General features: G+C 45.6%; 1 protein-coding gene across 1 annotated transcript in view; it reads left to right on the top strand.

The window, feature by feature from the left end:
* Positions 1-25,210, top strand: part of NEK11 (NIMA related kinase 11) — a 1,698,151-nt gene that overhangs the window by 73,306 nt on the left and 1,599,635 nt on the right. Inside the window, exon 2 of the mRNA XM_069648723.1 lies at positions 9,226-9,488. Within this exon, the coding sequence (XP_069504824.1) occupies positions 9,325-9,488 (164 nt within the window). The 5' untranslated portion in view covers positions 9,226-9,324. The remainder of the gene's footprint in view (positions 1-9,225; positions 9,489-25,210) is intronic.

Below are 25,210 nucleotides of genomic sequence, written 5' to 3'. Positions count from 1 at the left end.
AACTAACCGCATTTAAGCAGCACAGAAAAGAAAAAAAAATTACCAGCTGGAAGAATAACATATGCCCAGGTACCTTTGCCCCCATAGTGAAAATCAAAAACTGGCACCCATGAATATGTGCACATTAAGTGAACATATATCTTAAAGTGAAATATACAAATGTAGTACAATTGACCTTCCCCTTACAAGAACTTGCACGAGACAAAATAGCATTCAAATTTAAATAAATAAATAATGAAAACCAGAAAAATGGCTTGAGAGAGAAAATGTTCCAATAAATATGCTGGGAAAGTATAAAAGTGCTCACCTTTAAAACGCAGCAAGCTGTCGTGAAATATTCCCTGGAAAACAAAATCCCAATATGAAACCAGTGCTTGTTGTCTTGTGAGTAAGTGTTTGCACTGGGAAGTGGCCAGTGCTTATACAGGCCAAGTCCCAATCATATATATATTTTGTCAACTAAGGAAATCCTTCACCTAAAATGCTTTGTGTATCCTTACAAACACAGCAAAGCAAACCCCAATAATTTCTCAAATGTAACACATATATTTCTAGCTGTACATAATTGTAAAAAAAACCTCGAATCATCTGAATTCACAAATGGAATGAGGTCCATGTAACAGACGGAGCATTATGTACCATACACATGTTCATTTCTCTAAATGGCCATGTTATGCGTTCAAATGTTTAAATATCCACAAAATGAACCAGAAAAGAGTGAAAACATGGGCAGGCACACTACCATATTGTGCCACTACAATGTGATGATTCCACTAAAATATAAAAGCATGAAATGCAGTAAGACTCAGCAAACGGTTAAAATGCAATATGCTTACCTCTAGGAAAGCTCCTTTAAAGTGCATAGTGCTTAAACCTGAGTTTCTCCAATAAGGTGCATAGTATTAGAAAGTGCCATGTGCATCACCAAGCTATAAGCACTAATTGGTCTTGTGGTTAAGATGCCAGGCCTTGAAGACAAGAGACCTGAGTTCAGAAATCACCAACTACAGTTTTTTTATATTTTTTTGACATGTGCCAAGATTGTATGTTCGTTTGGCTGGCGCCAATAGATCCCAGCACTGTTCTGGGCGTGGCCAACCGGGCATGCTGACAAGGAATCGGCAGCAAAGTTGCTGCCCCAAAACAGCCAGAACGTCCTGCTTCGTAAAGGAGATACTGGCTTGATTTTCTGGTATTTGTGTGGGTGATGGTTTTGAGTTTGTCATGATGAAGGTAAGTTGGGGTTTGTGATTGGTGGCTTTGACAAGAATGCAGAGTTCTTTGATGCAACTCTTTGGGTATTTGGTGCCAGTGGGGCTGGGTAAGAGCCAGTGATGTTATTTGGGGGTTGCTGGCAAACAGGTGCAAACAGGAATTGCCCTTTTCTTCAACTGCCCTTCTCTTCGGACGCCCGGGCGAGAGACGCCCTTGATCTAAGAGTTAAGAGCAGGAGGGAAGAGGCAGGGCTACGAAAGTGGGCGGGACTTAGGCTAGGCGACCTAGATCCACTTGCACCTGCTCCGCATCTGTAAAGGAAAAGAGGCTGGAGGGCTCCTTAAGTAGGTAAGAAGTGCAACAATCAGGAACGCACCAGGTGGGCACGGCTTGCTAAGTGGGGAAAAAGAGTGACAACCAGGAAGGCACCAGTTGGGCGAGGCTTGCTAAGTGGGGAAAAAGAGCGGCAACCTGGAAGTCACCAGGTGGGTGGGGCTTGCTAAGTGGGGAAAAAGAGCAGCAACCTGGAAGGTACCAGGTGGGCGGGGCTTAGGCCAGGCGACCTAGATCCGATTGAACCTGCTCCCCACCTGTAAAGGAAAAGAGGCTGGAGAGCTCCTTAAGTAGGGAAAAAGAGCTGCAACCAAGAAGGCATCAGGTGGGTGGGGCTTGGTAAGTGGGGAAAAAGCATGACGACCTGGAAGGCACCAGGGGGGCGGGGCTTGCTAAGTGGGGAAAACGAGTGGCAACCTGGAAGGTACCACGTGGGTGGGGCTTGCTATGTGGGGAAAAAGAGCAGCAACCTGGAAGGCACCAGGTGGGTGGGACTTATGCCAGGTGACCTAGATCCACTTGCACCTGCTCCCCATCTGCAAAGGAAAAGAGGCTGGAGGGCTCCTTAACTAGGGAAAAAGAGTGACAACCAGGAAGGCACCAGGTGGGCAGGGCTTGCTAATTGGGGAAAATGAGCAACAATCTGGAAGGCACCAGATGGGCGGGGCTTGCTAAGTGGGGAAAAAGAGCGGCAACCTGGAAGGTACAAGGTGGGCGGGGCTTAGGCCAGGCGACCTAGATCCACTTGCACCTGCTCCCTATCTGCAAAGGAAAAGAGGCTGGAGGGGCAACCATGAAGGCGCCAGTTGGGCGGGGCTTGCTAAGTGGGGAAAAAGAGCGGCAACCTAGAAGGCATTAGGTGGGCGGGACTTGCTATGTGTGGAAAAAGAGCAGCAACCTGGAAGGCACCAGGTGGGCGGGACTTAGGCCAGGTGACCTAGATCCACTTGCACTTGCTCCACATCTGCAAAGGAAAAGAGGCTGGAGGGCTCCTTAAGTAGGAAAAAAGAGCGGCAACCAGAAAAGCACCAGGTGGGCCGTTCTTGCTAAGTGAGGGAAAAGAGCGGCAACCTGGAAGGCAGCAGGTGGGCCAGGCTTAGGTCAGGTGACCTAGATCCACTTGCACCTGCTTCCCTTCTGAAAAGGAAAAGAGGCTGGAGGGCTCCTTAAGTAGGGAAAAAGAGCGGCAACCTGGAAGGCACCAGGTGGGCAGGGCTTGCTAAGTGGGGAAAAAGAGCAGCAACCTGGAAGGCACCAGGTGGGTGGGGCTTAGGCCAGGTGACCTAGATCCACTTGCACCTGCTCTGTTTCTGCAAAGGAAAAGAGGCTGGAGGGTGCCTTTAGTAGGGAAAAAGCGGCAGCCAGGAAGGCACCAGGTGGGCGGGGCTTGCTAAGTTTGGAAAAAGAGCGGCAACCTGGAAGGCACCAGATGGGCGGGGCTTGCTAAGTGGGGAAAAAGAGTGGCAACCTGGAAGGCACCAGGTGGGCAGGGCTTAGGTCAAGTGACCTACATCCACTTACTCCTGCTCCACATCTGCAAAGGAAAAGAGGCTGGAGGGCTCCTTAAGTAGGGAAAAAGAGTGGTAACCAGGAAGGCACGAGGTGGGCGGGACTTGCTATGTGGGGAAAAAGAGCGGCAAACTGGAAGGCACCAGGTGGGTAGGGCTTAGGCCAGGTGACCTAGATCCGCTTGCACCTGCTCCCCATCTGCAAAGGAAAAGAGGCTTGAGGGCTCCTTAAGTAGGGAAAAAGAGCGGCAACCTGGAAGGCACCAGGTGGGTGGGGCTTGGGCGAGGTGACCTAGATCCACTTGTACCTGCTCTGTTTCTGCAAATGAAAAGAGGCTGGAGGGCTCCTTAAGTAGGGAAAAAGAGCGGCAACCAGGAAGGCACCAGGTGGGGAAAAGAGCGACAACCTGGAAGGCACCAGGTGAGCAGGGCTTACTAAGTTGAGAAAAAGAGCTGCAAGCTGCAAGGCACCTGGTGGGCGGGGCTTGCTAAGTGGGGAAAAAGAGCAGCAACCTCGAAGGCACCAGGTGGGCAGGGCTTAGGCCAGGTGACCTAGATCCACTGGCACCTGCTCCCCATCTGCAGAGGAAAAGAAGCTGGAGGGCTCCTTAAGTAGGGAAAAAGAGTGGTAACCAGGAAGGCACGAGGTGGGCGGGACTTGCTAAGTGGGGAAAAAGAGCGGCAAACAGGAAGGCACCAGATGGGTAGGGCTTAGGCCAGGTGACCTAGATCCGCTTGCACCTGCTCCCCATCTGCAAAGGAAAAGAGGCTTGAGGGCTCCTTAAGTAGGGAAAAAGAGCGGCAACCTGGAAGGCACCAGGTGGGTGGGGCTTGGGCGAGGTGACCTGGATCCACTTGTACCTGCTCTGTTTCTGCAAATGAAAAGAGGCTGGAGGGCTCCTTAAGTAGGGAAAAAGAGCGGCAACCAGGAAGACACCAGGTGGGTGGGGCTTGCTAATTGGGGAAAAGAGCGACAACCTGGAAGGCACCAGGTGAGCAGGGCTTACTAAATTGAGAAAAAATGCTGCAAGCTGCAAGGCACCAGGTGGGTGGGGCTTGCTAAGTGGGGAAAAAGAGCAGCAACCTCGAAGGCACCAGGTGGGCAGGGCTTAGGCCAGGTGACCTAGATCCACTGGCACCTGCTCCCCATCTGCAGAGGAAAAGAAGCTGAAGGGCTCCTTAAGTAGGGTAAAAGAGTGGCAACCAGGAAGGCACCTGGTGGGTGGGGCTTGCTAAGTGGGGAAAAAGAGCGGCAACCTGGAAGGCACCAGGTGGGCAGGGCTTAGGCCAGGTGACCTAGATCCACTGGCACCTGCTCCCCATCTGCAAAGGAAAAGAGGCTAGAGGGCTCCTTAAGTAGGGGAAAAAAAGTGGCAACCAGGAAGGCACCAGGTGGGCGGGGCTTAGGCCAGGTGACCTATATCCACTTGCACCTGCTCCACATCTGCAAAAGAAAAGAGGCTGGAAGGCTCCTTAAGTAGGGAAAAAGAGCAGCAACAAGGAAGGCACCAGGTTGGGGGCGGGCTTGCTAAGTGGGGAAAAAGAGTGGCAACCTGGAAGGCACCAGGTGGGCTGGGCTTAGGCCAGGTGACCTAGATCCACTTGTACCTGCTCGCCATCTGTAAAATAAACGAGGCTGGAGGGCTCCTTAAGTAGGGAAAAAGGGCAGCAACCAGGAATGCACCAGGTGGGAGGGGCTTGCTAAGTGGGGAAAAAGAGTGGCAACCTGGAAGGCACCAGGTGGGCAGGGCTTAGGCCAGGTGACCTTGATCCACTTGCTCCTGCTCACTATATGCAAAGGAAAAGAGGCTTGAGGGCTGCTTAAGGTGAGAAAAAGAGTGGCAACCAGGAAGGCACCAGGTGGGTGGGGCTTGCTAATTGGGGAAAATGAGCAACAATCTGGAAGGCACCAGCTGGGCGGGGCTTGCTAAGTGGGGTAAACGAGCAGCAACCTGGAAGGCACCAGGTGCTCGGGGGTTAGGCCAGGTGACCTAGATCCACTTGCACCTGCTCGCCATCTGCAAAGGAAAAGAGGCTGGAGGGCTCCTTAAGTAGGGAAAAAGAGCGCCAACCAGGAAGGCACCAGGTGGGCGGACTTGCTAAGTGGGAAAAAAGAGTGGCAACCTGGAAGCCACCAGGTGGGCAGGGCTTAGGACAGGTGACCTAGATCCACTTGCTCCTGCTCCCCATCTGCAAAGGAAAAGAGGGTGGAGGGCTCCTTAAGTATGTAAAAAGAGCAGCAACCAGGAATGCACCAGGTGGGAGGGGCTTGCTAAGTGGAGAAAAAGAGTGGCAACCTGGAAGCAGCCATGTAGGCGGGTCTTGCTTAGTGGGGAAAAAGAGCGGCAACCTGGAAGCCACCAGGTGGGCAGGGCTTAGGACAGGTGACCTAGATCCACTTGCACCTGCTCCCTATCTGCATAGGAAAAGAGGCTGGAGGGCTCCTTAAGTAGGGAAAAAGAGCAGCAACCAGGAAGGCACCAGGTGGGCGGAGCTTGCTAAGTGGGGAAAAAGAGCGGCAACCTGTAAAGCACCAGGTATGCAGGACTTAGGCAGGTGACCTAGATCCACTTGCTCCTGCTCCCGATATGCAAAGGAAAAGAGGTTGGAGGGCTGCTTAAGTAGAGAAAAAGAGTGGCAACCAGGAAGGCACCAGGTGGGTGGGGCTTGCTAAGTAGAGAAAAAGAGCAGCAACCTGGAAGTCACCAGGTGGGCGGGGCTTGCTAAGTGGGGAAAAAGAGCGCTAACCTGGAAGGAACCAGGTGGGCGGGGCTTGCTAAGTGGAGAAAAAGAGCGGCAATCTGGAAGTCACCAGGTGGGCCGGGCTTGCATAAGTGGGGGAAAAAGAGCGGCAGCCTGGAAGGCTCCAGGTGGGCGGGGCTTAGGCCAGGCAACCTAGATCCACTTGCACCTGCTCCCCATATCCCTTGACTCCTTTCCCCCTCATCATGTTGAACTGAAAAATCAACAGGCATCCTCACCCTAGAAGGGTAAATTGACCACACAGTTGTTCGGCTTAAAAAAAGCATGTAACACCTGTAAGGAAGACATGGTATCAAAGTAAGGCAGACACAAGTGACAACAGTTCAAGAGTGTTTATTGAACTTTTAAAAAGGAGTGATAAATGCCTATCTAAACCTAAATCTAAGAGGGGAGCAGGCTATGACCATCAAACAATAAAGAATGCATTCATAGTGGAGTCTTGTCAAATAAAAAGGGCCTATACTAAAAAAAAAAACAATTGCCAATCCTTATTACTAGTTACAAATAGTGTGGGGTGCAGTTAAAAAAAAGAAAGAAGTGTTCACAAAATGATAATATGGACGCTTGGGCCGATGGCCCCCCTTTCCGATGTTTTCAGCGCAGTGAAAGACGGTTCACTCTGAGCAAAGCGCACATTCTGCCGTTTGCGGTACGGGGGTACAATGGCAGTTCCAGCATCAGGGCCTTCTGTGCACAAGTCTTTTTTCCATCAAAGTCTCTTGTTTCAGAGGGCCTGATGTACAAAACAAAAAAGAAAGTTCCTTTCTTCTGGTAACTAAACGATTTGTCTGTTTCTCCCTGGATTCCCCTCAGCTGGGCTGACATCCCTCATCACATTCAACTAGTCTCCCTCAGCCGAGCTTGGACCAATTGCAGTTCACTTTATACTTATTGAAGACTTTCGATTGTGCAAAGGGTTTAGTTGGACCTGTCACTGGACCACTTCGATGCAAAGTTCCTTTCTGACAAAGTAGTTCCCCTTCAGTTAGATATCGAACAGAGGCCTTCGAGTGAGCAGCCCTGAATTTAGCTTTCAACAGTTCATTCACACCTTTAGTTTCCAATTGTTCGCGCCTCTTATAACATGTGCTTCAAACACTGTCCTTAGTGGAATTATTCATACAACGTTTCCACTTGCAACCTTGGTAGATGCAATATGATGTGAAAATGCATGCATCGTTCTTACTCTTAACTTCTTTAGATTGACTGAATGGCACATGCTCATTTGAGTATCCTCATTCATGTTATGCAATGTTCTGCTTGATCATGTAAGACAACGTCAGTCCAGAATGCATCAACACTCATGGCCATTGCAATGGCAGTGAAGCACTTTACAAATGCCTTGTAGCAATGCATAACATAACTATGATTGGGATGTCTGGAGGGAGTGCGCATCCTGAGCTTTTGCCTGGTAACTTTGTAAAAGCTGATTATCACAATGATGCAGCTCACCTCAATCGTTCATAAATGTTTGGGACCTGCTCATTGCTTGCCATGTAACATTGCCTTGTTGACTTAAGAAAGAAGATGCCTACTGTAGTATGTGTAGAAGTTGCCAGGCTTGCTGAGGCCCCCTGATTGTGAAGAGCTTCTCACCAGCTGCTGCCTCCCCTGCTTGCCAGGATTAATCAGGGGTCTGACTTAACTGGTGGTAGTTAACTGGTTAACTGGTGGTAGTAGTAGTTTGTCATTTATATAGCGCCTTTATCCCATTAATATGGCCTCAAAGTGCTTGTGGTGGAAATCCCTCAGGGGACCAAAGTCCAAGGTATGAGAAGATTGTCAGAAGGATAAGAATGTGTGTGTGTTTTTGGCCAGGATAGGGAGTTAGGTGGGCTGGCCGAGGTCCAGTAGGCCACCCATGAAGGTCAGGCATGTGGATGGGTGCTGAGGTGGTCAGGAGAGTGCGCAGGTGCAAGAGACTCCTTGTGTCCAGCTAGACCAACATGTTTGTCATAGGTCATTGCTGCATTCTGATGGCAGAGGTGGTATGCTTTGTGTTTTAGTCTGGTGAATGGAGGCGAATCATTAGATGTCCAGCTAGACCGAACGTTTGTCATAGGTTGTCCCTGAATTCTGATGCATGCGGGTGGGTAGCCATGCCTGGGACAGGTGCCCACCGAAGTGGTGCATGAATATTTACCTTGAGGCTCAGTGATGAGTGAGAAGTGTGGAAACGGAAACATCCCACAACTGACACCAGAGACCTCCAGTTGTGAAACATAACCCAACGTCAAAGACATCAATACTTTGTGGCCCCAAAATCCCTTGACAAACACAATCTTCTTCCTTGATCCCCATTGATCAATGTAGCATGCAATTTGTCTGGTACAATCATCACCTGAGCTGTGCCCCAGGTAGGCCACAGATCCTTCACAGTACTCTAGAAACGTGGACTGCACTCAATGGCCTTGCACGAGCTTCAACATTCCTCAGGACCTGTTTGTTCCTTCTACACAAGTGTAAACTCCAGAGGTCCCCTTCTGAACCAAAGCTCAGAGCCACTCGAGCCCAAAAGACTGCTAAACCATAACCACAACAGTTCCTGACCCTAGAAGCCGAGCACTCAAGCACTCATTCTAAAATCTGCTGGAAACACACAACCCTCCCTCTCCCCCACCTAAAGAGTCAAAGTAGCAGAAGTATCTCAAGCGTGAGGTACTGTGTCTGTCGGTGGTACTTCGTTTGCCGCATGGGAATAAATAGTAACAGGACTGGGAACTACCAGGCATCCCAAAAGCATGCAGCAGCAGAAAGCCAAGACGCTGTACCGTGCAGTACCATGATGATGCCAATGCATTCATTATAACCACGCTCAACATCAGTACCATCTCACACGAAAGCTATCCCAGCACCATGGCCAGACTGTAAATCCTGCAGGGAGTTTGTGGCATGCCCCTGTGATTCCATATGTACCATTAAGACTTCCAGTGAGCTCTGAAAACATTTTAATCCAGGACTTAAACTGCCCTGGATTAAAAACTTAAGCTGCCCGCCTACACGTGTTTCAACCCACTTGGGTCGTCCTGATGACGAGCCAAGTGTGTTTTTGACGGGCAGTTTAAGTCCTGGATTAAAAATTTGTTTATGGACAAACATTTACTTGAGTAATATCTCTGCTTTATTAATGGACATCTAAATATCAGGTTGTGATCGCGTTTGGTGAGGAAAAACTAGTTTTCCATTAATATATTTAAACACCAGTATACGCTGATATGAGCCCTGACAGAGAATATTTTCTTTATTTTATGCACACACACAGAATCACAAAGGTTCACGTTTTGATAACTTTTTATGGACTAACTAAAAATATTATGATTTGATGGAATAATGCATGAGCTTTCGAAGTCACAAAGATCTTCATCAGATGGTAACAAGCAAAAATCATTATCCCTTTATATCCCAGGCGCTCTCCTTCGGACATCGCTGGATGGATGCATGGTCGCTTTGAAAGATTAGAGTCTGGGAAAGAGATCAGTAAAGCAAATCTCCGCTGCTTGGAACGATGCCGAAATTCCACGAGAGGAGCTCAAAGGGCACAAAGCCCGTTTCCATCAGCAGGGAGGCCTTGATTGCAAAGAGGTACGTCAAAAAGGAGAAGCTTGGCAGCGGAAGCTTCGGAACCGTGTTCCTGGTCCTAGACACCAAGGCAAAAAATGGAGAGGAGCTGTAAGTACATTATTCATGTTCATCTGATCAGTGTTACTATTGTTAAGGTCATTATTAATCATAATAATGTTAATTATTAATATTCTTACTATAGTATTATTGTTGGCATTTTAATTGTTGGTCTTCAAAAGGTACCTCAGAAAAATATATATATAAAAGTTGGATGGCTAAGCATTCAGAATGTAGCTGAACCGTGCTGAGCGGTCCTCACTGACAATGAGCGCAAAATCAAGATTGAAGCTGCAAGAGATGGCAGAAAGTCCCCAATGTGATGCTGTTCTGGGTCTTTTTCCAAGGCCCCATGTCTCTTCATTGTAGTGTCAGGAAAGCTTAGAATGCATGGTCTTTCCTGCCATCCACCCTCTTCAGACAGACCCCGACTCCTGCCTTAAACTCAGCTCCATCCTGGCCCACAGTGGGCACTTCCTTCGGTGGAATCTGCAGTCTGTATCTGCGCGCTCCAAAGTGCACCACATCTCATGCCACTTACCCGCACTGCACTTTCAAAGACCGACTTGCTGATTATTCTGTTTGTGAAAAGGTGTACCAAATGGTAACCAGGTGGGGCTGGAATTGAGTGCTTAGTCTGATGGCTACTTTAGTTGCCCGGACTCATCCATCTGAAAGATTTGCGTTCCCAATATTAGTGTGTTTTTCTGTTAATGTATCACACTCTCCTTGTTAAGTTTGAAGTATTCAGAAATTAGCACAAATCAGCACACTTCGCGGCTCATTTTAAATCCATAGCAGGTCACAAGAAGGTACTGCGCCACCCACATTCGAGTGTCCGCAGTCCACTCTGTGCAATTTGGATTTTTTGGTGCAAAAAGGGGTATGTAAAAAACACTGCAGAGATAAGATAGCAGTGTGACCGCTCTGGTGTCGGGATGGTGCACAGAGCTTGCCCGTGCACTTCTGGTCAGGGGCAATTCTGGGTGGGTGTGGGGGGTCGCTGTGGCTTGGGACGCAAGTACTTCTCGAGGGCACAGGATCAGATATTCCTGTCCATGACTTGCAGACTAACATGTAAGAAAAAATTGAATCCCGATTCCGGGATATCCTTGTCCCCTGCACAACTTTAGACTAGGGAAAATAAGTCGCAATGTAATTTGAACCAATGTAGGTACACAGAAATCTTTCAAAATATATACTCGAAAATCAAGTGTAGAAGAATTTCAAAGTAATTATTCCATGATGATTTCAAAAACAGTTTCCAGGTTTGTTCAGACAATACTCGACTTGTTTCGGGTACCATTTGCCTTCATCAGGAGCAACACAATTCTCTGTCAATAATGTAAACAAAAAAGATAGTTTTAGGCCAAAATACTGATAAGAGGTCATTGATTGATTGATTTTTTATTTATCATGCGCCTATACACAAGTGTTTCAAGGCGCAAGATAGTAATTACATAATCAACTAAGAATTCCAACCATATCATTCAACGCTGACAATTCAGAAACATCCTTAAATTCATATCAAATTTTGAGATAAATATAGAGCTAGGATATTATTTTGACAATTAGCAAGAAACACAAAATCTGGATAATCCAACAATAAGAGCTAGACAATAAAATTCATCATTGTATCCTCTTGACAATCACAGAAGTCATTACATGTCACTATTCAAAAGGAGGTGATGTACCTGATTCTAAGAATCAATAACACTTTGGAGATGAGCAATCTCCACGGGAGCAAATCTGGAGCTCTGAATGGAAGAAAGGATTTGGGGAAAAAGGATTTAATAAAAATATGCAATATCCAAAATAAAGTGGGCAAGAATAATGTGAAAAAGAGTTTGTAGAAAAATGTCCAGGTGTACTTAAAATATGCATATAGCGGACTGTTAGCAAATAGGAATAAGAGGAAAAAATAGATGTGATATAAATAAAGAACATAACACAATAGCTCCAAGTTATAATGATTGAATAGTCAGATAAAGCGAGTAATTACCAGAATCCCATTTATTCACATAGAAAGTGAGAAGCCAAGTAGTCACCACATGTAAGTCAGACTCAAATAGCCAAGATGGCCACAGTTATGTAATAAATGTCAAACATGATGACGTCATAGGTGTGATCTCAGGCTCGAAGAGTTCTGTTTTTGTTTGTCTGCTTTTTCTCTTTGCATGTTTAAGTACAAAGAAAGAAACATGACCGTCTTTATTGCAGTCAAGCATTTTAAATGCAAAGAGATTAGAGGGAGATGGATACAGACATTAGGAGTAAGTTGGAAATTGGAAGGGACTATTGTTACTTGGATATCCCTTAAGAAGTACACATGTTGGATAATGATACATGTGAGGGATACTTAACTAGCTTTAACAGCCGCCAGCTCTAGCTTTAGTAGGCCCGAGAAAAGTAAGGGTCTCAGCACATGCTGCAGGCCGTTAAAGCCCAGGTCTGCCCCCCACCCAGGGCATGTAAGCTATTTGCACCCCGGGATTTACCAGGGAGCGGATAGTTATCTTTTTTTTTCTCCATCCGACGGGAGATCAGCCCATCACGAGCCCATCTCCTGTCGGAGATTTTATTTTTTAAATGGCTGCCACCATTGACATAGAAAAGGGACTAGGTCCCTTTTAGGATGCCGGCGGCAATTGAAAACATATTCCAAAAAGGCTGCCGTCATCCAGAAGGGGCCTAGTACTTTTTCTATTTCAATGGCGTCAGCCAGACAGGAGGAGCTCAGGGACCAGAGCGCAAGGCTTTGGGCCCGCAGATAAGTGGAGGGGTGGATAGGAAGGGGAATCGGGTGCTTTTGGGGGGTGGAGGGGAGGAGGAGGCAACAGGGATTACAAAAAATTAAAAAAAGCACCACCCGGAGATGGACCTCGGGTGGCTGGAACAGGGGGCAGGGATTGTGTATTCTCGCCCACTGTTCCAGCCACTTGATTGGTTGGCTCACCCTCCCTGGATGTGAATATGTATATTCTTTTGATGTGCTTATTAATTCTCCATGGTATAGTTGTTAAACCAAAGGAGATACTTTGTATGCTTCTGCCAACAGATATCTGTATCAACTTGGGCTGAGGAGATGCATGGTCAAGTGCGAAAATTGTATATTGGGCACAAATCCTGGCTTCACCATTTAATGAAAGTGGGTGATCCTGGGCAAATCATTTCATCGTCCAGTTTTAATCTGCCAAAATTGGGGGTATGGAGAAGTGATCCAATTGGCATTATACATTATCTAAAAAAGCCTCACTCATGATTTACTGGAGTCTAGAATTGACAAAGCCAACAATAATTGCTTGTGGGTAATCAAAATGTTTTCTTTGTTGAAAGGTAGTACCCATAGAAAGATATATTTCTTATTTCCAAATGTGATTACAGTTGCTATTGCTGATGGCTGAGAAGAGTTTCAGTGAATCAAAACAGAGACAAATGTGTTTATGATTTTAAACGGCTTGGGAGAGTCTTTACTTGTACATACAACTGAGGGCAAAATATTACAAAAATTCATCACGCAGAATACAGCCGAAGATTGTGCACTTTAGACAGTTAACATACAGGAGATAATGGAAATTGATTATTTAAGTGTCTAATTTGCTTTGTCTACTTATTCCTTCAAAGTACTTTAATTGCAAGTTAATAAATCCAGCTTTTGTTTCTGTTGCAATGAATGTGTAATGTTGGGGCAGGGTTGCAGTGCACGGTTTGGACTATGCGGGTACACTATAGTGTAATGCACTGGGCGCTATATTGTCTAGAACCCTGCTACACTGTTGCTGAATAAGCCTGTCGCCTGTCCTTCACTCGGCTTGTTTCCTGTGTTGCATCCAGTCTCATTTCCGTCCCGGGTTTTACCGACTGAGAGAGAGCAGGTGAACTGAACCAGCTTCTACACTTCTGCAAATGGCCGAGTATGTTATGTTATGTATGGGAACAGCTATACCGAATGTTTCATAGTATCGCTGTGTTCTAGATGAGTGTTGGTGTACAGGAGAGAGTAAGCGTGGTAGTGTAATATGGTGGTTATCAATAAGGCGATCGAGTACTCCATCTGTACCGTCTGTTCTATCCACTTATTTACTCTGTCCGTTCGTTCCACTTCGTCGGTTCATCCATTTAATCTGTTCATCCATTTCGTCTTTTTTATCCATTTAATCTATTAGATCATCCATCATTCCATCCACTCAACCCATCGTCCACGTAGTATACTCCATCCATTCCGTAGACCCATTTCATCCTTCCCATCCGTTTAGTGTGTTCCATCTGTATCATTCTTCCTATTCATTTGATCAGTTCCGTGTGTTTCACATCTTCCATCATTTCGAACCACTCCATCCGTTCCGTCCACTCCATCCATTTCGTCCACTCCATCGGTTCCATCACTCCATCCATTCCATCCACTCCATCGGTCCCATCCACTCCATCCGTTCCATCCACTCCATCTGTTCCATCCACTCCATCCGTTCCATCCGTTCCATCCACTCCTTCAGTTCTAACTGTTTCAACCATTCCATCCGTTCCATCCTTTCCGTCCACTCTTATGTTTCAACCATTCCGTTTTTCTTTAATGCATCAGTTCCGTCCACTGCATCCATTCCATCCGCTTTATCTGTTCTATCCTCTTCATCCATTCTATCCACTTCATCCGTTCTATCCTATTCATCTGTTCTATCCATTTTATTTGTTCTATCCACTTCGTCCATTTCTTCCGTTCCCATTTGCTCTATCTGATTCCAACTTCCATTCGTCTGATCTATTCTTTTTGTTTCATCTATGCCATCCGTCGTCACCATTGCAACCAGTATGTTCACTCCGTTCCATCTGTTTCGTTTGCTCCGTCCGCTCCGTCTGTTCCATTCCATCCGTTCGTTCTGACAGGTAGATTCTGTCCAACAAGCTCTCTGCTCCATCCGATTCGATCCGTTTCACTCACTCTATCCGTTACATTCACTCAACCTGTTCCGTCCGCTCTGTCCGTTCCATCTATTGTATTAGTTCTGTCCACCACTTTTGTTCCAACTACTCCATACGTTCAATTCGTTCAACCTTTCCATTCATTTAATTCTTTTATCCACTTTATCAATCCGTTCCATCCTTTCTACGCTTTTGATCTACTTTTCATTTCGTCTACTCCACCCGTTATACCTGTTCCACCCGTTCCATCCACTTCTTCTGTTCCATCCGCTTCTTCCGTTCCATCCACTTCATCCGTTCCATCTGCTCTTCCATGTGCCACTTTCAAAGATGACATATAAGAGGACATGGCCTTGAATATTGAGTAACTGGTTGAACACAGGTCAGTAGTCGAGCTGAGCCTAGTTTGGTCTTCCAGCATGAAATCCACTCCATGTTTTCAGGTTGTGCACATAAAATACATCTGAATACAGTGAATCTGAATGCCAGTTATTTACAAAGTCAGTTGGTGTCCTGAAAACCTGGTGCTCTTAATGACCGAACTTAGTGACCCTTGAACTACGCCATACTTATGCTATGATAAACTGGAGAAGGGTGAGTTGGTGAGAATTTCATAATTTTAAGAATAACATTTTAGATTTTAGATGATCTATAGGAATTGTGTGATATTTATGTGTATTATTGTGGTTCTATTAAGTGGAGATGTTTATTTTTATCTGTGATGAGTTTAAGCATTGTGTAAGGTTGACTGGTATCAACCAGAATCACAAAAAATAAATAAAATAGTTTGTACCATCAAAATAATAATAATCTAATATTTCAGCAATATCGTTTTGTGTTGTTTGCTGAACTCGTTTCATTAATTTCTTGCGTACATAGCATTCTGCCATTAGAGGGCAGCAGAGCTCTATAGCTTTCGTAAAAAATGCAACTTGCTGACAGTGTTCTGAAGGCCACATGGCCAGCTACCTACCCAGCTTAAATGTGGACATTTTGCTTTTAATAGAAACAGCCTCGATATGTTATTTACCATGAATAACCCCATTTTATTTTTGATTGCATATTTTCTGAAATCACACGACAAAATTTGATTTTGAGTTGCTCAAGTATTATTGAAAAAATGCAAATCACATCTTTCCAACTTTGTAGGAAAAAAAAATATTTCTGTGACTGATAGCTTGCTGCTAAAAAAAATCCCCAACCGTTCTGGATTTTATTTCACATTGAGAACAGGCCAAATCTATGGAGCGGGCCGCTCTCGCGGTGTTAAATATTGGGGTCATGGAACTGTTAGAGGAGCTTTGTCTCATTATAGGAATTGTGGATAGGTAAACTATTACAACAATTGGGAATATTCTGAAAAGAATTTCACCAAATTCCATCTGTCCTTCAAGTTAACACATTTGAATACACTCCCCGTCCAGGCCCCTGACTAGGAAGGCAAGGAGCAGAGTAGATTGCGAGGCATTTGTAGGCTTTGACCCATGGTTGTTGCAGCTGTGCAGCCAAACCCTTTTGTATTAAGTGAGGGTGATGGCATCCAGAGATCTGCATCCATGGCAGTCGAATAACCAGAACTACAAAAACATCCTGCAACATTAAAGGGATTTTTAACAGCCATTTGTGCTCGCAAAACAAGTTGTCCGAAAGGTAATGGGTTAATTGCAACTATTATTCAGTCTCCTTATTTTCACCAATGTCATCGTGTGGCCCTTCAGAATCGACTTAAAAGTGATAAAACGGATACATGCTTCCTGACCAAATGTCCCTTTTGGGGACATGATTTGAAGCAACGCAGCCCCGGAGCTCACGCGCCGTGTGGAAATGACGCGCACGCGTTTCCCTGTTGAATCTGAATAGGATATGTCTTTCTCATTTCTGTTAAAATGGGGCAGACACATTAGCCCATAATTGCTGATTAAATCCCAAACTATGCATTGAAACCATTTATCTAAAAGGAGTAATTCACAGTGATATGAAGTAATTTAAAATGATCCGAATGTAATCCATAGTGTCAAGTTGCAGTGGTGCACAACATGCGTGAGGCCCGTGGCCCGAATGGGGCCCTTCAGGCCATTATTCATGGCCCTGCAAGTCACATGCGTTTAATTATAAAGTGCTGTCTAGCCTGAAGGCAGTCACTAAGTACGTCATGTCAGATGTGTAATTGTGTATTCATTTATAGTGCGCGCCGGGCCCATAGGCATCAGGGCGCAGAGCAGGTTACAGAGTTACATGTGACAGTATAAAATATACAGAATACAGAATATATACAATGTGCAGCTGTATACAGCTATAAGCAGGAGAATGTGGCATTGAAGTACATATATACAATAGACAGATTCCTTAGTAACTGTTTCTTATTTATGTTAAGTCAACAGAGAGAAGTACCAGTAAACATACTAGGGGGTCAGCAATCTAGGGAGTGCAACCACTTCTTGACGTTAGTCTTAATGCAGTGGAAGGGGGATATGGCTCTTAATGAGTCAGGGATAGAGTTCCGTAGTTGCGCGGCCAGGACTGGAAAGCTAGCACCTCCTGTTTTTTTAGCTTGAATTTGGGTATTCTGAGACTGTTGGATTGTGCTTTTCTGATGGAACGTGTTGACGTGTGTTTGGAAAATCTGTCCGTGAGGTATAGGGGAGGCTTGAGTAAGGTTGAGTGATTTGAGCTTGATCTCTGTCATCTATGGAGAGCCAATTGGTATCACGTCTTATGTGGGAAATGTGTTGGGATTTGGGCATGCCTAGATACGATCTCAGGGAATTATTTTGGATTGTCTGTAGTTTAGTGGTGTTGCGTTTGCTGGTGCCTAAGTATAAGGCATTGCAGTAGTCCACTTTGGAAAGGATTAAGGCCCTTGCAATCTTAATGCAGTTTACCGTGGACAGGAATGGCTTGCATGCATACATCAGTTTGCATGCATAGTTGGTGGCAGACTCTGTGGTGTGGATTTGTTTATTAAGGTTGTGACCTTAATATGGAGGTCTTTGCATCATGATACATGCAGTTTTACCTCGAGTTAAAAACATGATTTTGGTCTGATAATACAAATGAGTGGAAACGGAATTGAAAGGCTATTTATTTATTTATTGTGCATTTGTAAGGTGCTTAAACAGCAAGTACATTGTGTTTCAAAGCGCCCACAGGGCAAGGGGGCGGGAGGGAGGCGGGAGAGCATGGGAGAGACAGGCAAATACAGGCCTTGTGAGCTTTCAGAGCGTGCAAGTGCAGAGAGAGGGAAGGGAAGAGGGAGGGAATGAAAAGCAGTAAATGGGCTCAATGAATGGAAGATCACAGGCTGATCATGTAAGAGGGTAGGATTTCCCTGATATCCCAGGAAAATGCAAACCAAACATAAAACAATTGATCATTTTGTTATTAGCGCTTCTCATTATGATCTAGAAAAGGAATGCCATAGAGACTGCTGGGATTCACCACACACACCTGTCTTCAATGCTAAATATTGAAATGCCAAGACATGCATTTTACAATCAAGGAATGCATGGGATCAGTGGGGGCAAAAATCGTAACCGTTGTAATGATACAAACAGCTGTCGAATAAACGTATTTGTGAGCGAGATTAATTGCAGAAATATCTAACTGGATGGCTGAGCTAGCAGATAAATATGCTTGTCCTTCTGCTAACTGGATGGCTGAGCTTGTACATAAATATGCTTGGCCTCCTCCTAACTCGATGGCTGAGCTAGCAGGTAAATAGGCCTAGCCTCAGGCTAACTGGATGGCTGAGCTAGCAAGTACATATGCTTGGCCTCCTGCTAACTGGATGGCTGAGCTAGCAGATAAATATGCTTGGCCTCCTGCTAACTGGATGGCTGAGCTAGCAGGTAAATATGCTTGGCCTCAGGCTAACTGGATGGCTGAGCTAGCAGATAAATATGCTTGGCCTCCTGCTAACTGGATGGCTGAGCTAGCAGATAAATATGCTTGGCCTCCTCCTAACTCGATGGCTGAGCTAGCAGGTAAATAGGCCTAGCCTCAGGCTAACTGGATGGCTGAGCTAGCAGGTAAATATGCTTGGCCTCAGGCTAACTGGATGGCTGAGCTAGCAGGTAAACATGCTTGGCCTCCTGCTAACTGGATGGCTGAGCTAGCAAGTACATATGCTTGGCCTCAGGCTAACTGGATGGCTGAGCTAGCATATAAATATGCATGACCTCCTGCTAACTGGATGTCTGAGCTAGCAGATACATATGCTTGGTCTTCTGCTAATTCGATGGCTGAGCTAACTCATAAATATGCTTGGCCTCCTGCTAACTGGATTGCTGAGCTAGCAGATAAATATGCTTGGCCTCAGGCTAACTGGATGGCTGAGCTAGCAGATAAATATGCATGACCTCTTGCTGACTGGATGTCTGAGCTAGCAGGTAAATATGCTTGGCCTCAGGCTAACTGGATGGCTGAGCTAGCAGGTAAATATGCTTGGCCTTCTGCTAACTGGGTGGCTGAGCTAGCAGGTACATATGCTTGGCCTTAGGCTAACTGGATGGCTGAGCTAGCAGATAAATATGCTTGGCCTCCTGCTAACTGGACGGCTGAGCTAGCAGATAGATATGCTTGGCCTCCTGCTAACTGGACGGCTGAGCTAGCAGGTAAATATGCTAGGCCTCAGGCTAACTGGATGGCTGAGCTAGCAGGTAAATATGCTTGGCATCGGGCTAACTGGATGGCTGAGCTAGCAGATAAATATGCTTGGCCTCCTGCTAACTGGATGGCTGAGCTAGCAAGTACATATGCTTGGCCTCAGGCTAACTGGATGGCTGAGCTAGCATATAAATATGCATGACCTCCTGCTAACTGGATGTCTGAGCTAGCAGATACATATGCTTGGTCTTCTGCTAATTCGATGGCTGAGCTAACTCATAAATATGCTTGGCCTCCTGCTAACTGGATTGCTGAGCTAGCAGATAAATATGCTTGGCCTCAGGCTAACTGGATGGCTGAGCTAGCAGATAAATATGCATGACCTCTTGCTGACTGGATGTCTGAGCTAGCAGGTAAATATGCTTGGCATCGGGCTAACTGGATGGCTGAGCTAGCAGATAAATATGCTTGGCCTCCTGCTAACTGGATGGCTGTTCTAGTAGATAAATATGCTTGACCTCAGGCTAACTGGACGGCTGAGCTAGCAGGTAAATATGCTTGGACTCCTGCTAACTGGACGGCTGAGCTAGCAGGTACATATGCTTGACCTCAGGCTAACTGGACGGCTGAGCTATCAGATAAATGTGCTTGGCCTCCTGCTAACTGAATTTCTGAGCTAGCAGATAAATATGCTTGGCCTCCTGCTAACTGGGTTAATGCCCAAACTGCTACATCCTCAGCAGCGCTGGAAATGTACTTTCTTTAACTGGGGGATCCCACCCAGCGGGGGCCAAGGTGATGTTGGCGGAGAGGGGCAGAGGGTGGGGTATTTTACCCCTCCTCCCCATAAACATTTGAATCTCAGTCCCTCAGAAAATGAATCATGAACACTATGGAAATAGCCAAGTCTCTTATGTTGTCATCAAAGTATATCATGTGCACCCTTTTTAAAGCTAAACAAAATGTACATTAGTATATATCATGTAGAACGCATAATTAATAAGTTATTCCACAGAGCACCTGCCAAGTCCCACAAACGGTCTTGTGGGGAAGTATCACGCCTCTGAACTGAGCTATCACGGTTCAGATCCCAGCTCAGTTGCAGCATTTAATCAACAGCACACCGAGGATACATTTCAGCACACCGAGGATACATTTCAGCACACCGAGGATACATTTCAGCACACCGAGGATACATTTCAGCAATCCGAGGATACATTTCAGCACACCGAGGATACATTTCAGCAATCCGAGGATACATTTCAGCACACCGAGGATACATTTCAGCACACCGAGGATACATTTTTTCCCGGATGTGGGAAGATCCAGCCCTGATCTTCAGCAGTATATGACGCGGCCGTTGCAAACAAAAAACAGGAGATGCATCAATCTATTCGTTTGGCATTAAAAGACTCCGCTTTAGATCGCATGGAGTAGACTTCAATAATTCCTTGTACCAAAATGCATTTTGCAAACTGGCATAGAGGGCATGCATTCTCTCTGAAGACTGCCCAATAGCAAATGTTGATTAAAGTCCTCCAAAGTAAGGATTCTAAGAAGTTTTGGCAGTTTGTCCGAAATCTTTACATCAGAAACTAGACAGCTGAGATTAATCCAGTATGCACACAGACCTGGCAATTTCCACATAAAAGAGTACCCTACAGAGAATAGATCGACACTCATTTTGTTCGTACTCCCAGCAGAAGATGCATACTAAAATGTGGGGCAGAAGAAATGGCTCACAGTATAGGTTAATTGAAATTTCTCGTGCCCTGGGTCTAGATGAATTGGCCAACGCAGCATTTAAAAAGGCACCAGATAATTGGGCTGGGCTGCTATGTAACGTGCTTAGTAAGATGAGTTGTTCCGGTATTCCTCAATCTTGGAAAGACTCCCTGCTGGTCTCAGTGCACAAAAAAGGGAGAGAAAGCAGAATTGAATAGCTATCGCCTACTAGCGGTGTTAGATGCCAGACGCAAAATCTTTGCTATCTTTATATTGACTGAGTTAACCACGCGGATCAATGAAACTATCCTATTATCCTGGTTTCAGAATGGCTTTCGTACAGGCTATTCCACTCTAGATAACCTCATTTCTGTTCAATACTTACTAGCATGAGCCAGCATTATGGATCCACCGCCATTATATCTTATCTTGCCTTCATTGACTTTAAAGCAGCGTTCGATACTATAAATCGGGACCTGCTTTAGAGTAAACTAAATAAATCGGGCATTCCCTTCCACCTGCTTTATTTCATTCAACAACCGCGTTCTGGGGCTGTGGTAAGGATATGCCTAAATTATCTCAGAGAATATTCTGATAAGATTAAAACTAGTCATGGGTTAAAACAGGACTGCGTTCTTCCCCCACTACTTTCCCACCTTTTCTTAGCAGATCTGCTGGAGTGCTTTGCCGATGACGTGGTAATCATGGGTCACACACAGGTGTGGCCGAGACCATCTCTTCAAGCATTGTTCCTATGTGCCCATTACAATGGGCTGAAAATTCATTTTCTCAAAAGTAGTCTTTAGCGATAGAAAACATATTAGTTCTGTCCCTAGTTCCTGGAGAATAGATATGATATGATAGGCTATTTATAACGCACTCAATACCCAATGGTTTCTATGCACGGACCTGGGGTGTTGCTCTGTGTCATCTTGCTTCCAAGGCGAGCACGTTGCGCCTGAGTTATCCGCCCGAGACGATAACTTCCTTATTGGCACAATGGATGAAATAAAATGTCTAGAAGCTTTGATCGGCAATAATTCCATGTGATTGGGCACCTCTACACAGGCCAATACTACACCTATGGCCAGATTTCCCTTCATTAAGAGCTCCCCCAAACATACTGCAGGCTTTTCTTTGGCAGGAGGGCGAGATACTTAACCAATGTGATCCCAGCTTTGGTTTGTGGTCTTGAGACGTGTTTCAAATGAAAATTCTCCTGGCTGCATGTGATCGATAGGAAAATCTGAAGAAGAATCTTAGGACTTCCTTAGTGAGTTCCAATGGAAGCGATTCTCTTAGAACTAGTGCGGACGTCTCTTGAAACAGGAGTATTTTGGGACGGAAACATGAATGTTCAGCATTTGGAAGGAGCCAAATATGGAAGGGGCTGCAGGGGGTGTCTGTATTGGAGACAACGCAGCATTTGCTGAGTCAATGCCCCACGATGATATCAATTCATTTGAAACGCTGCGATGCCTTTGTACGTAATAGTGACCAAATAACGTCCAATCAATTTTGGAAATTCTGCCTGTCGGGCCGATCTTTTGCATTGATGAAGGCACTTTATAAGATATGGAACATCATTATCAACAAACTAGCGGTGGCAGATGTATAGTACTGGTGCATGCTCGCTATTCAAAATGAAATATGATTATTTAGCTACTCGCTTATTATTGCGCTATGCAATAAGTGGTTCAATATGTTACTCGCTTTTATTACGTTAGTACCTATACATACATTATAGTATTGAAGTTTAATCACTTTGATGATATGCAATTGTTGTAATACGTTGATCATTGTTACATATGCTGTGGATGTGTAAGGCTATGCATTTAACCAAGTCACATCACAAATAAAAAATAAATAAATGGAGGCTGCCTTTTGGCTATTGTTTTTTTTTTAAATTCACGTTTATTGGTTTTTCATGGCAACAAAGAGCTCATACAAAGAATAACATTGGGGCACATGCCCGTGCCAACTTCCGTTAAAGAACCATAATTCTCTGCTGTATACACCCTCCCTCCTCCCACCCCCTCGGGTCCCCTTTTAATAGGGCACACGATCCACATTGCCATGGTTATCTTTTTCGGGCGGCGCCAACCGGGCATAGAAACAACAAAAATTAGTGAACTATGCTTGGAAAAGTACAATGAGTTCTATGCAAAGGCCGGTTTCGGGCTGGGTGGAGTGCCCATGTTAGACTCCTGCCTCGTCCTCTGTGTTAGCGAACGCCTCAATGAATTGTAGCCAGTTGGACTCAACCTGCACGCTCGAGCATTGTATTGCTGCTGTTAGTCTTTCCATGAAATAAATATCCTTGGCCACTGTCACTCATTCTCTCCTCGAAGGGAGAGATGCTCTCTTCCAGGTCCTGGCCCGTGCAGCTCTGGCTGCCAACAGTAGGAAGTGTGTCAGATCCGGGAGTTTCTCCCAGTGGAGTCCAAATATTAATGTAAATGGCTCTAATGGGTAAACCCCCTCTCCCACCTCCTTAAGCCAGCTGAGTACTTCCGACCAGTAAGCTTGAACTTTCTTACAGGACCACCACATATTGCTTGTTTCTTAAACAGCTAAAGTTCCCACAGTTTTGTATGTGAAGAGGTTTCGAGGGTAAAAGGAGATTAGTGCAGAGCCCACTTCAGCACATTGGGCAGGCTCTCTGAGGTAGGGACCAATCCCTGCCACAGCAGCCGATTTTCAGCATCAGAGATTAAGTTAAGGGGGTAGTGCTGGTCAGAATGCTGGCTTTTTGCCATGCAGAGTAAACTTGTAGACCCGGGAGAATATCCCTCTTCTGCCCCATTGGGTAGAGCCTGCTTGTACCCATGGAACCAATCACTCCCTTTCGGTCAATCAGATCTGGTGAAATGTTTCAATCTCTCTGATAGGACATAATATTTTAGCTGGTGTGATGCTGCTTCTCAGCCAATCACAGTGGTCAGAATGTTCAGGACGTTCTGGTGAGAACACAAAGCAATCAACGTTCCTAATTGCTGTTAATTCCTTTGCAGAGGGTGGGCCACAATCCACTGGGACATTGCTCCTGTGGGCGGTTTGATCAATCCACATCTAGTGTGCAGCCAATCATCAGACACCGACACCAGGCTAGTATATTTGGGGCTCTTGAGTAGGGATGGGATACATTTTGCCAGCGGCAACAGAATTGGCATATTTTACCAATTGTTCTGCTCCTGCCCCTATGGAGAAATCGCACCCATCGTGGATGAAATCTGCTTGATGGGAGGATTCTGCCCATGCGCGTTCAGATGCAACCGCTGCACCCTGACCGTCTGGATTTCAGCCGATCAAATGTTGGCACGAGCCAGGCAGAATTGTCACAGTGCCGCTGAGAATTCAAAAAGCGGGTTGGCGGATTTGATTTCCTGCCAATTCCGCCATCTGCTTCCGTGGTGCCATGGATGGCAATTTCAGCCCCCTATCCCTGAATTGGTGGGGTAAAGTCAAGGCCTGTGTCCCAGAATATGTTTACCACATAAACCTCTCTTCACCACTCTCCATCCTCCCACTTCTCTCCGGAGAGTAGAGTAAAGAAATTGACAAGTGGGTGGCAGTGAGGGGAAGCGCTCGCTATTCACAGTTATTCATTCAGAAACATCCATTGTATCCAACAACCACACCAAGCAATTAGTGGATTGCTAATTAACGGTTTTGTATACAGCTGTACTTGTAGTCATCGTTGTACAGTGGAATCCAAAACAATGGCACAGCATGAGGTAAAATACACTTGTAAGTAGTATGCAATGTACTCTAATAACAGAGAGGGGGGGGCGAGGGGACGATGCGCCTTGTACTCAAGGATTAGAGATAAGCGCTAAGAGTTGATATTTCCAATGTTATGTCTGTTTTATTCATTATGACCACACATGTATACATAGAACATGCCATATGTTTCAATATTCGACCAATATGCTGTTTGGTTGATCCCGATATTTAGCCCAGTACTCGACTCCATAAGAAATGCATTGATGAACCCCCCCCCCCACTCCTGCCCCCGGCAACAAAAAGGGTAGACACAGTATATAAGAGTAGGCCATACTTACTAGAGAGGGAATACACGAGAATATACACCTCTCTGTGCCTGAATAGACCCCCACCCTCACCCTCCCTTGAAGCTAGAGTCATATAATAATGGATCGCCTCCCTTTGATGGGGCGAGGGCTCTATATGAGTCAGGGTTCTATACCCTTTGGCTCTACAGAAGTTTTGTAATACAACTCCCATCAGCCCTAGGCTGCCTAGTCAATGGTAGGGAGATAATGGGTGTTGTAGTCCAAAACATCTAGCAAGTCGTAGATTGCAAACCCCATATGAAAGGTGGGCTTCGTGTTAGGATGTACCCCCCCTTGTAGGGGTAGACTATGGACCTCATTACGACCCGTGCGGTAACCATGGCGCTATTAGCGCCATGGTTGCCGCCGGTATTTTACCGATCCCGCCATGGTGAAGGGTGGAATTACCGCCCCATTCCAAGGTTGGCGGGGCGGTAATTCCCCATTCATCAC

The sequence above is a fragment of the Ambystoma mexicanum genome, chromosome 2q (genome assembly GCF_040938575.1).
Source record: "Ambystoma mexicanum isolate Mex_15411 chromosome 2q, UKY_AmexF1_1, whole genome shotgun sequence".
Classification (NCBI taxonomy): Eukaryota; Metazoa; Chordata; class Amphibia; order Caudata; family Ambystomatidae; genus Ambystoma; species Ambystoma mexicanum.
Note: the sequence above shows the minus strand (reverse complement) of the source record. Positions and strands in the feature narration are given on the sequence as shown.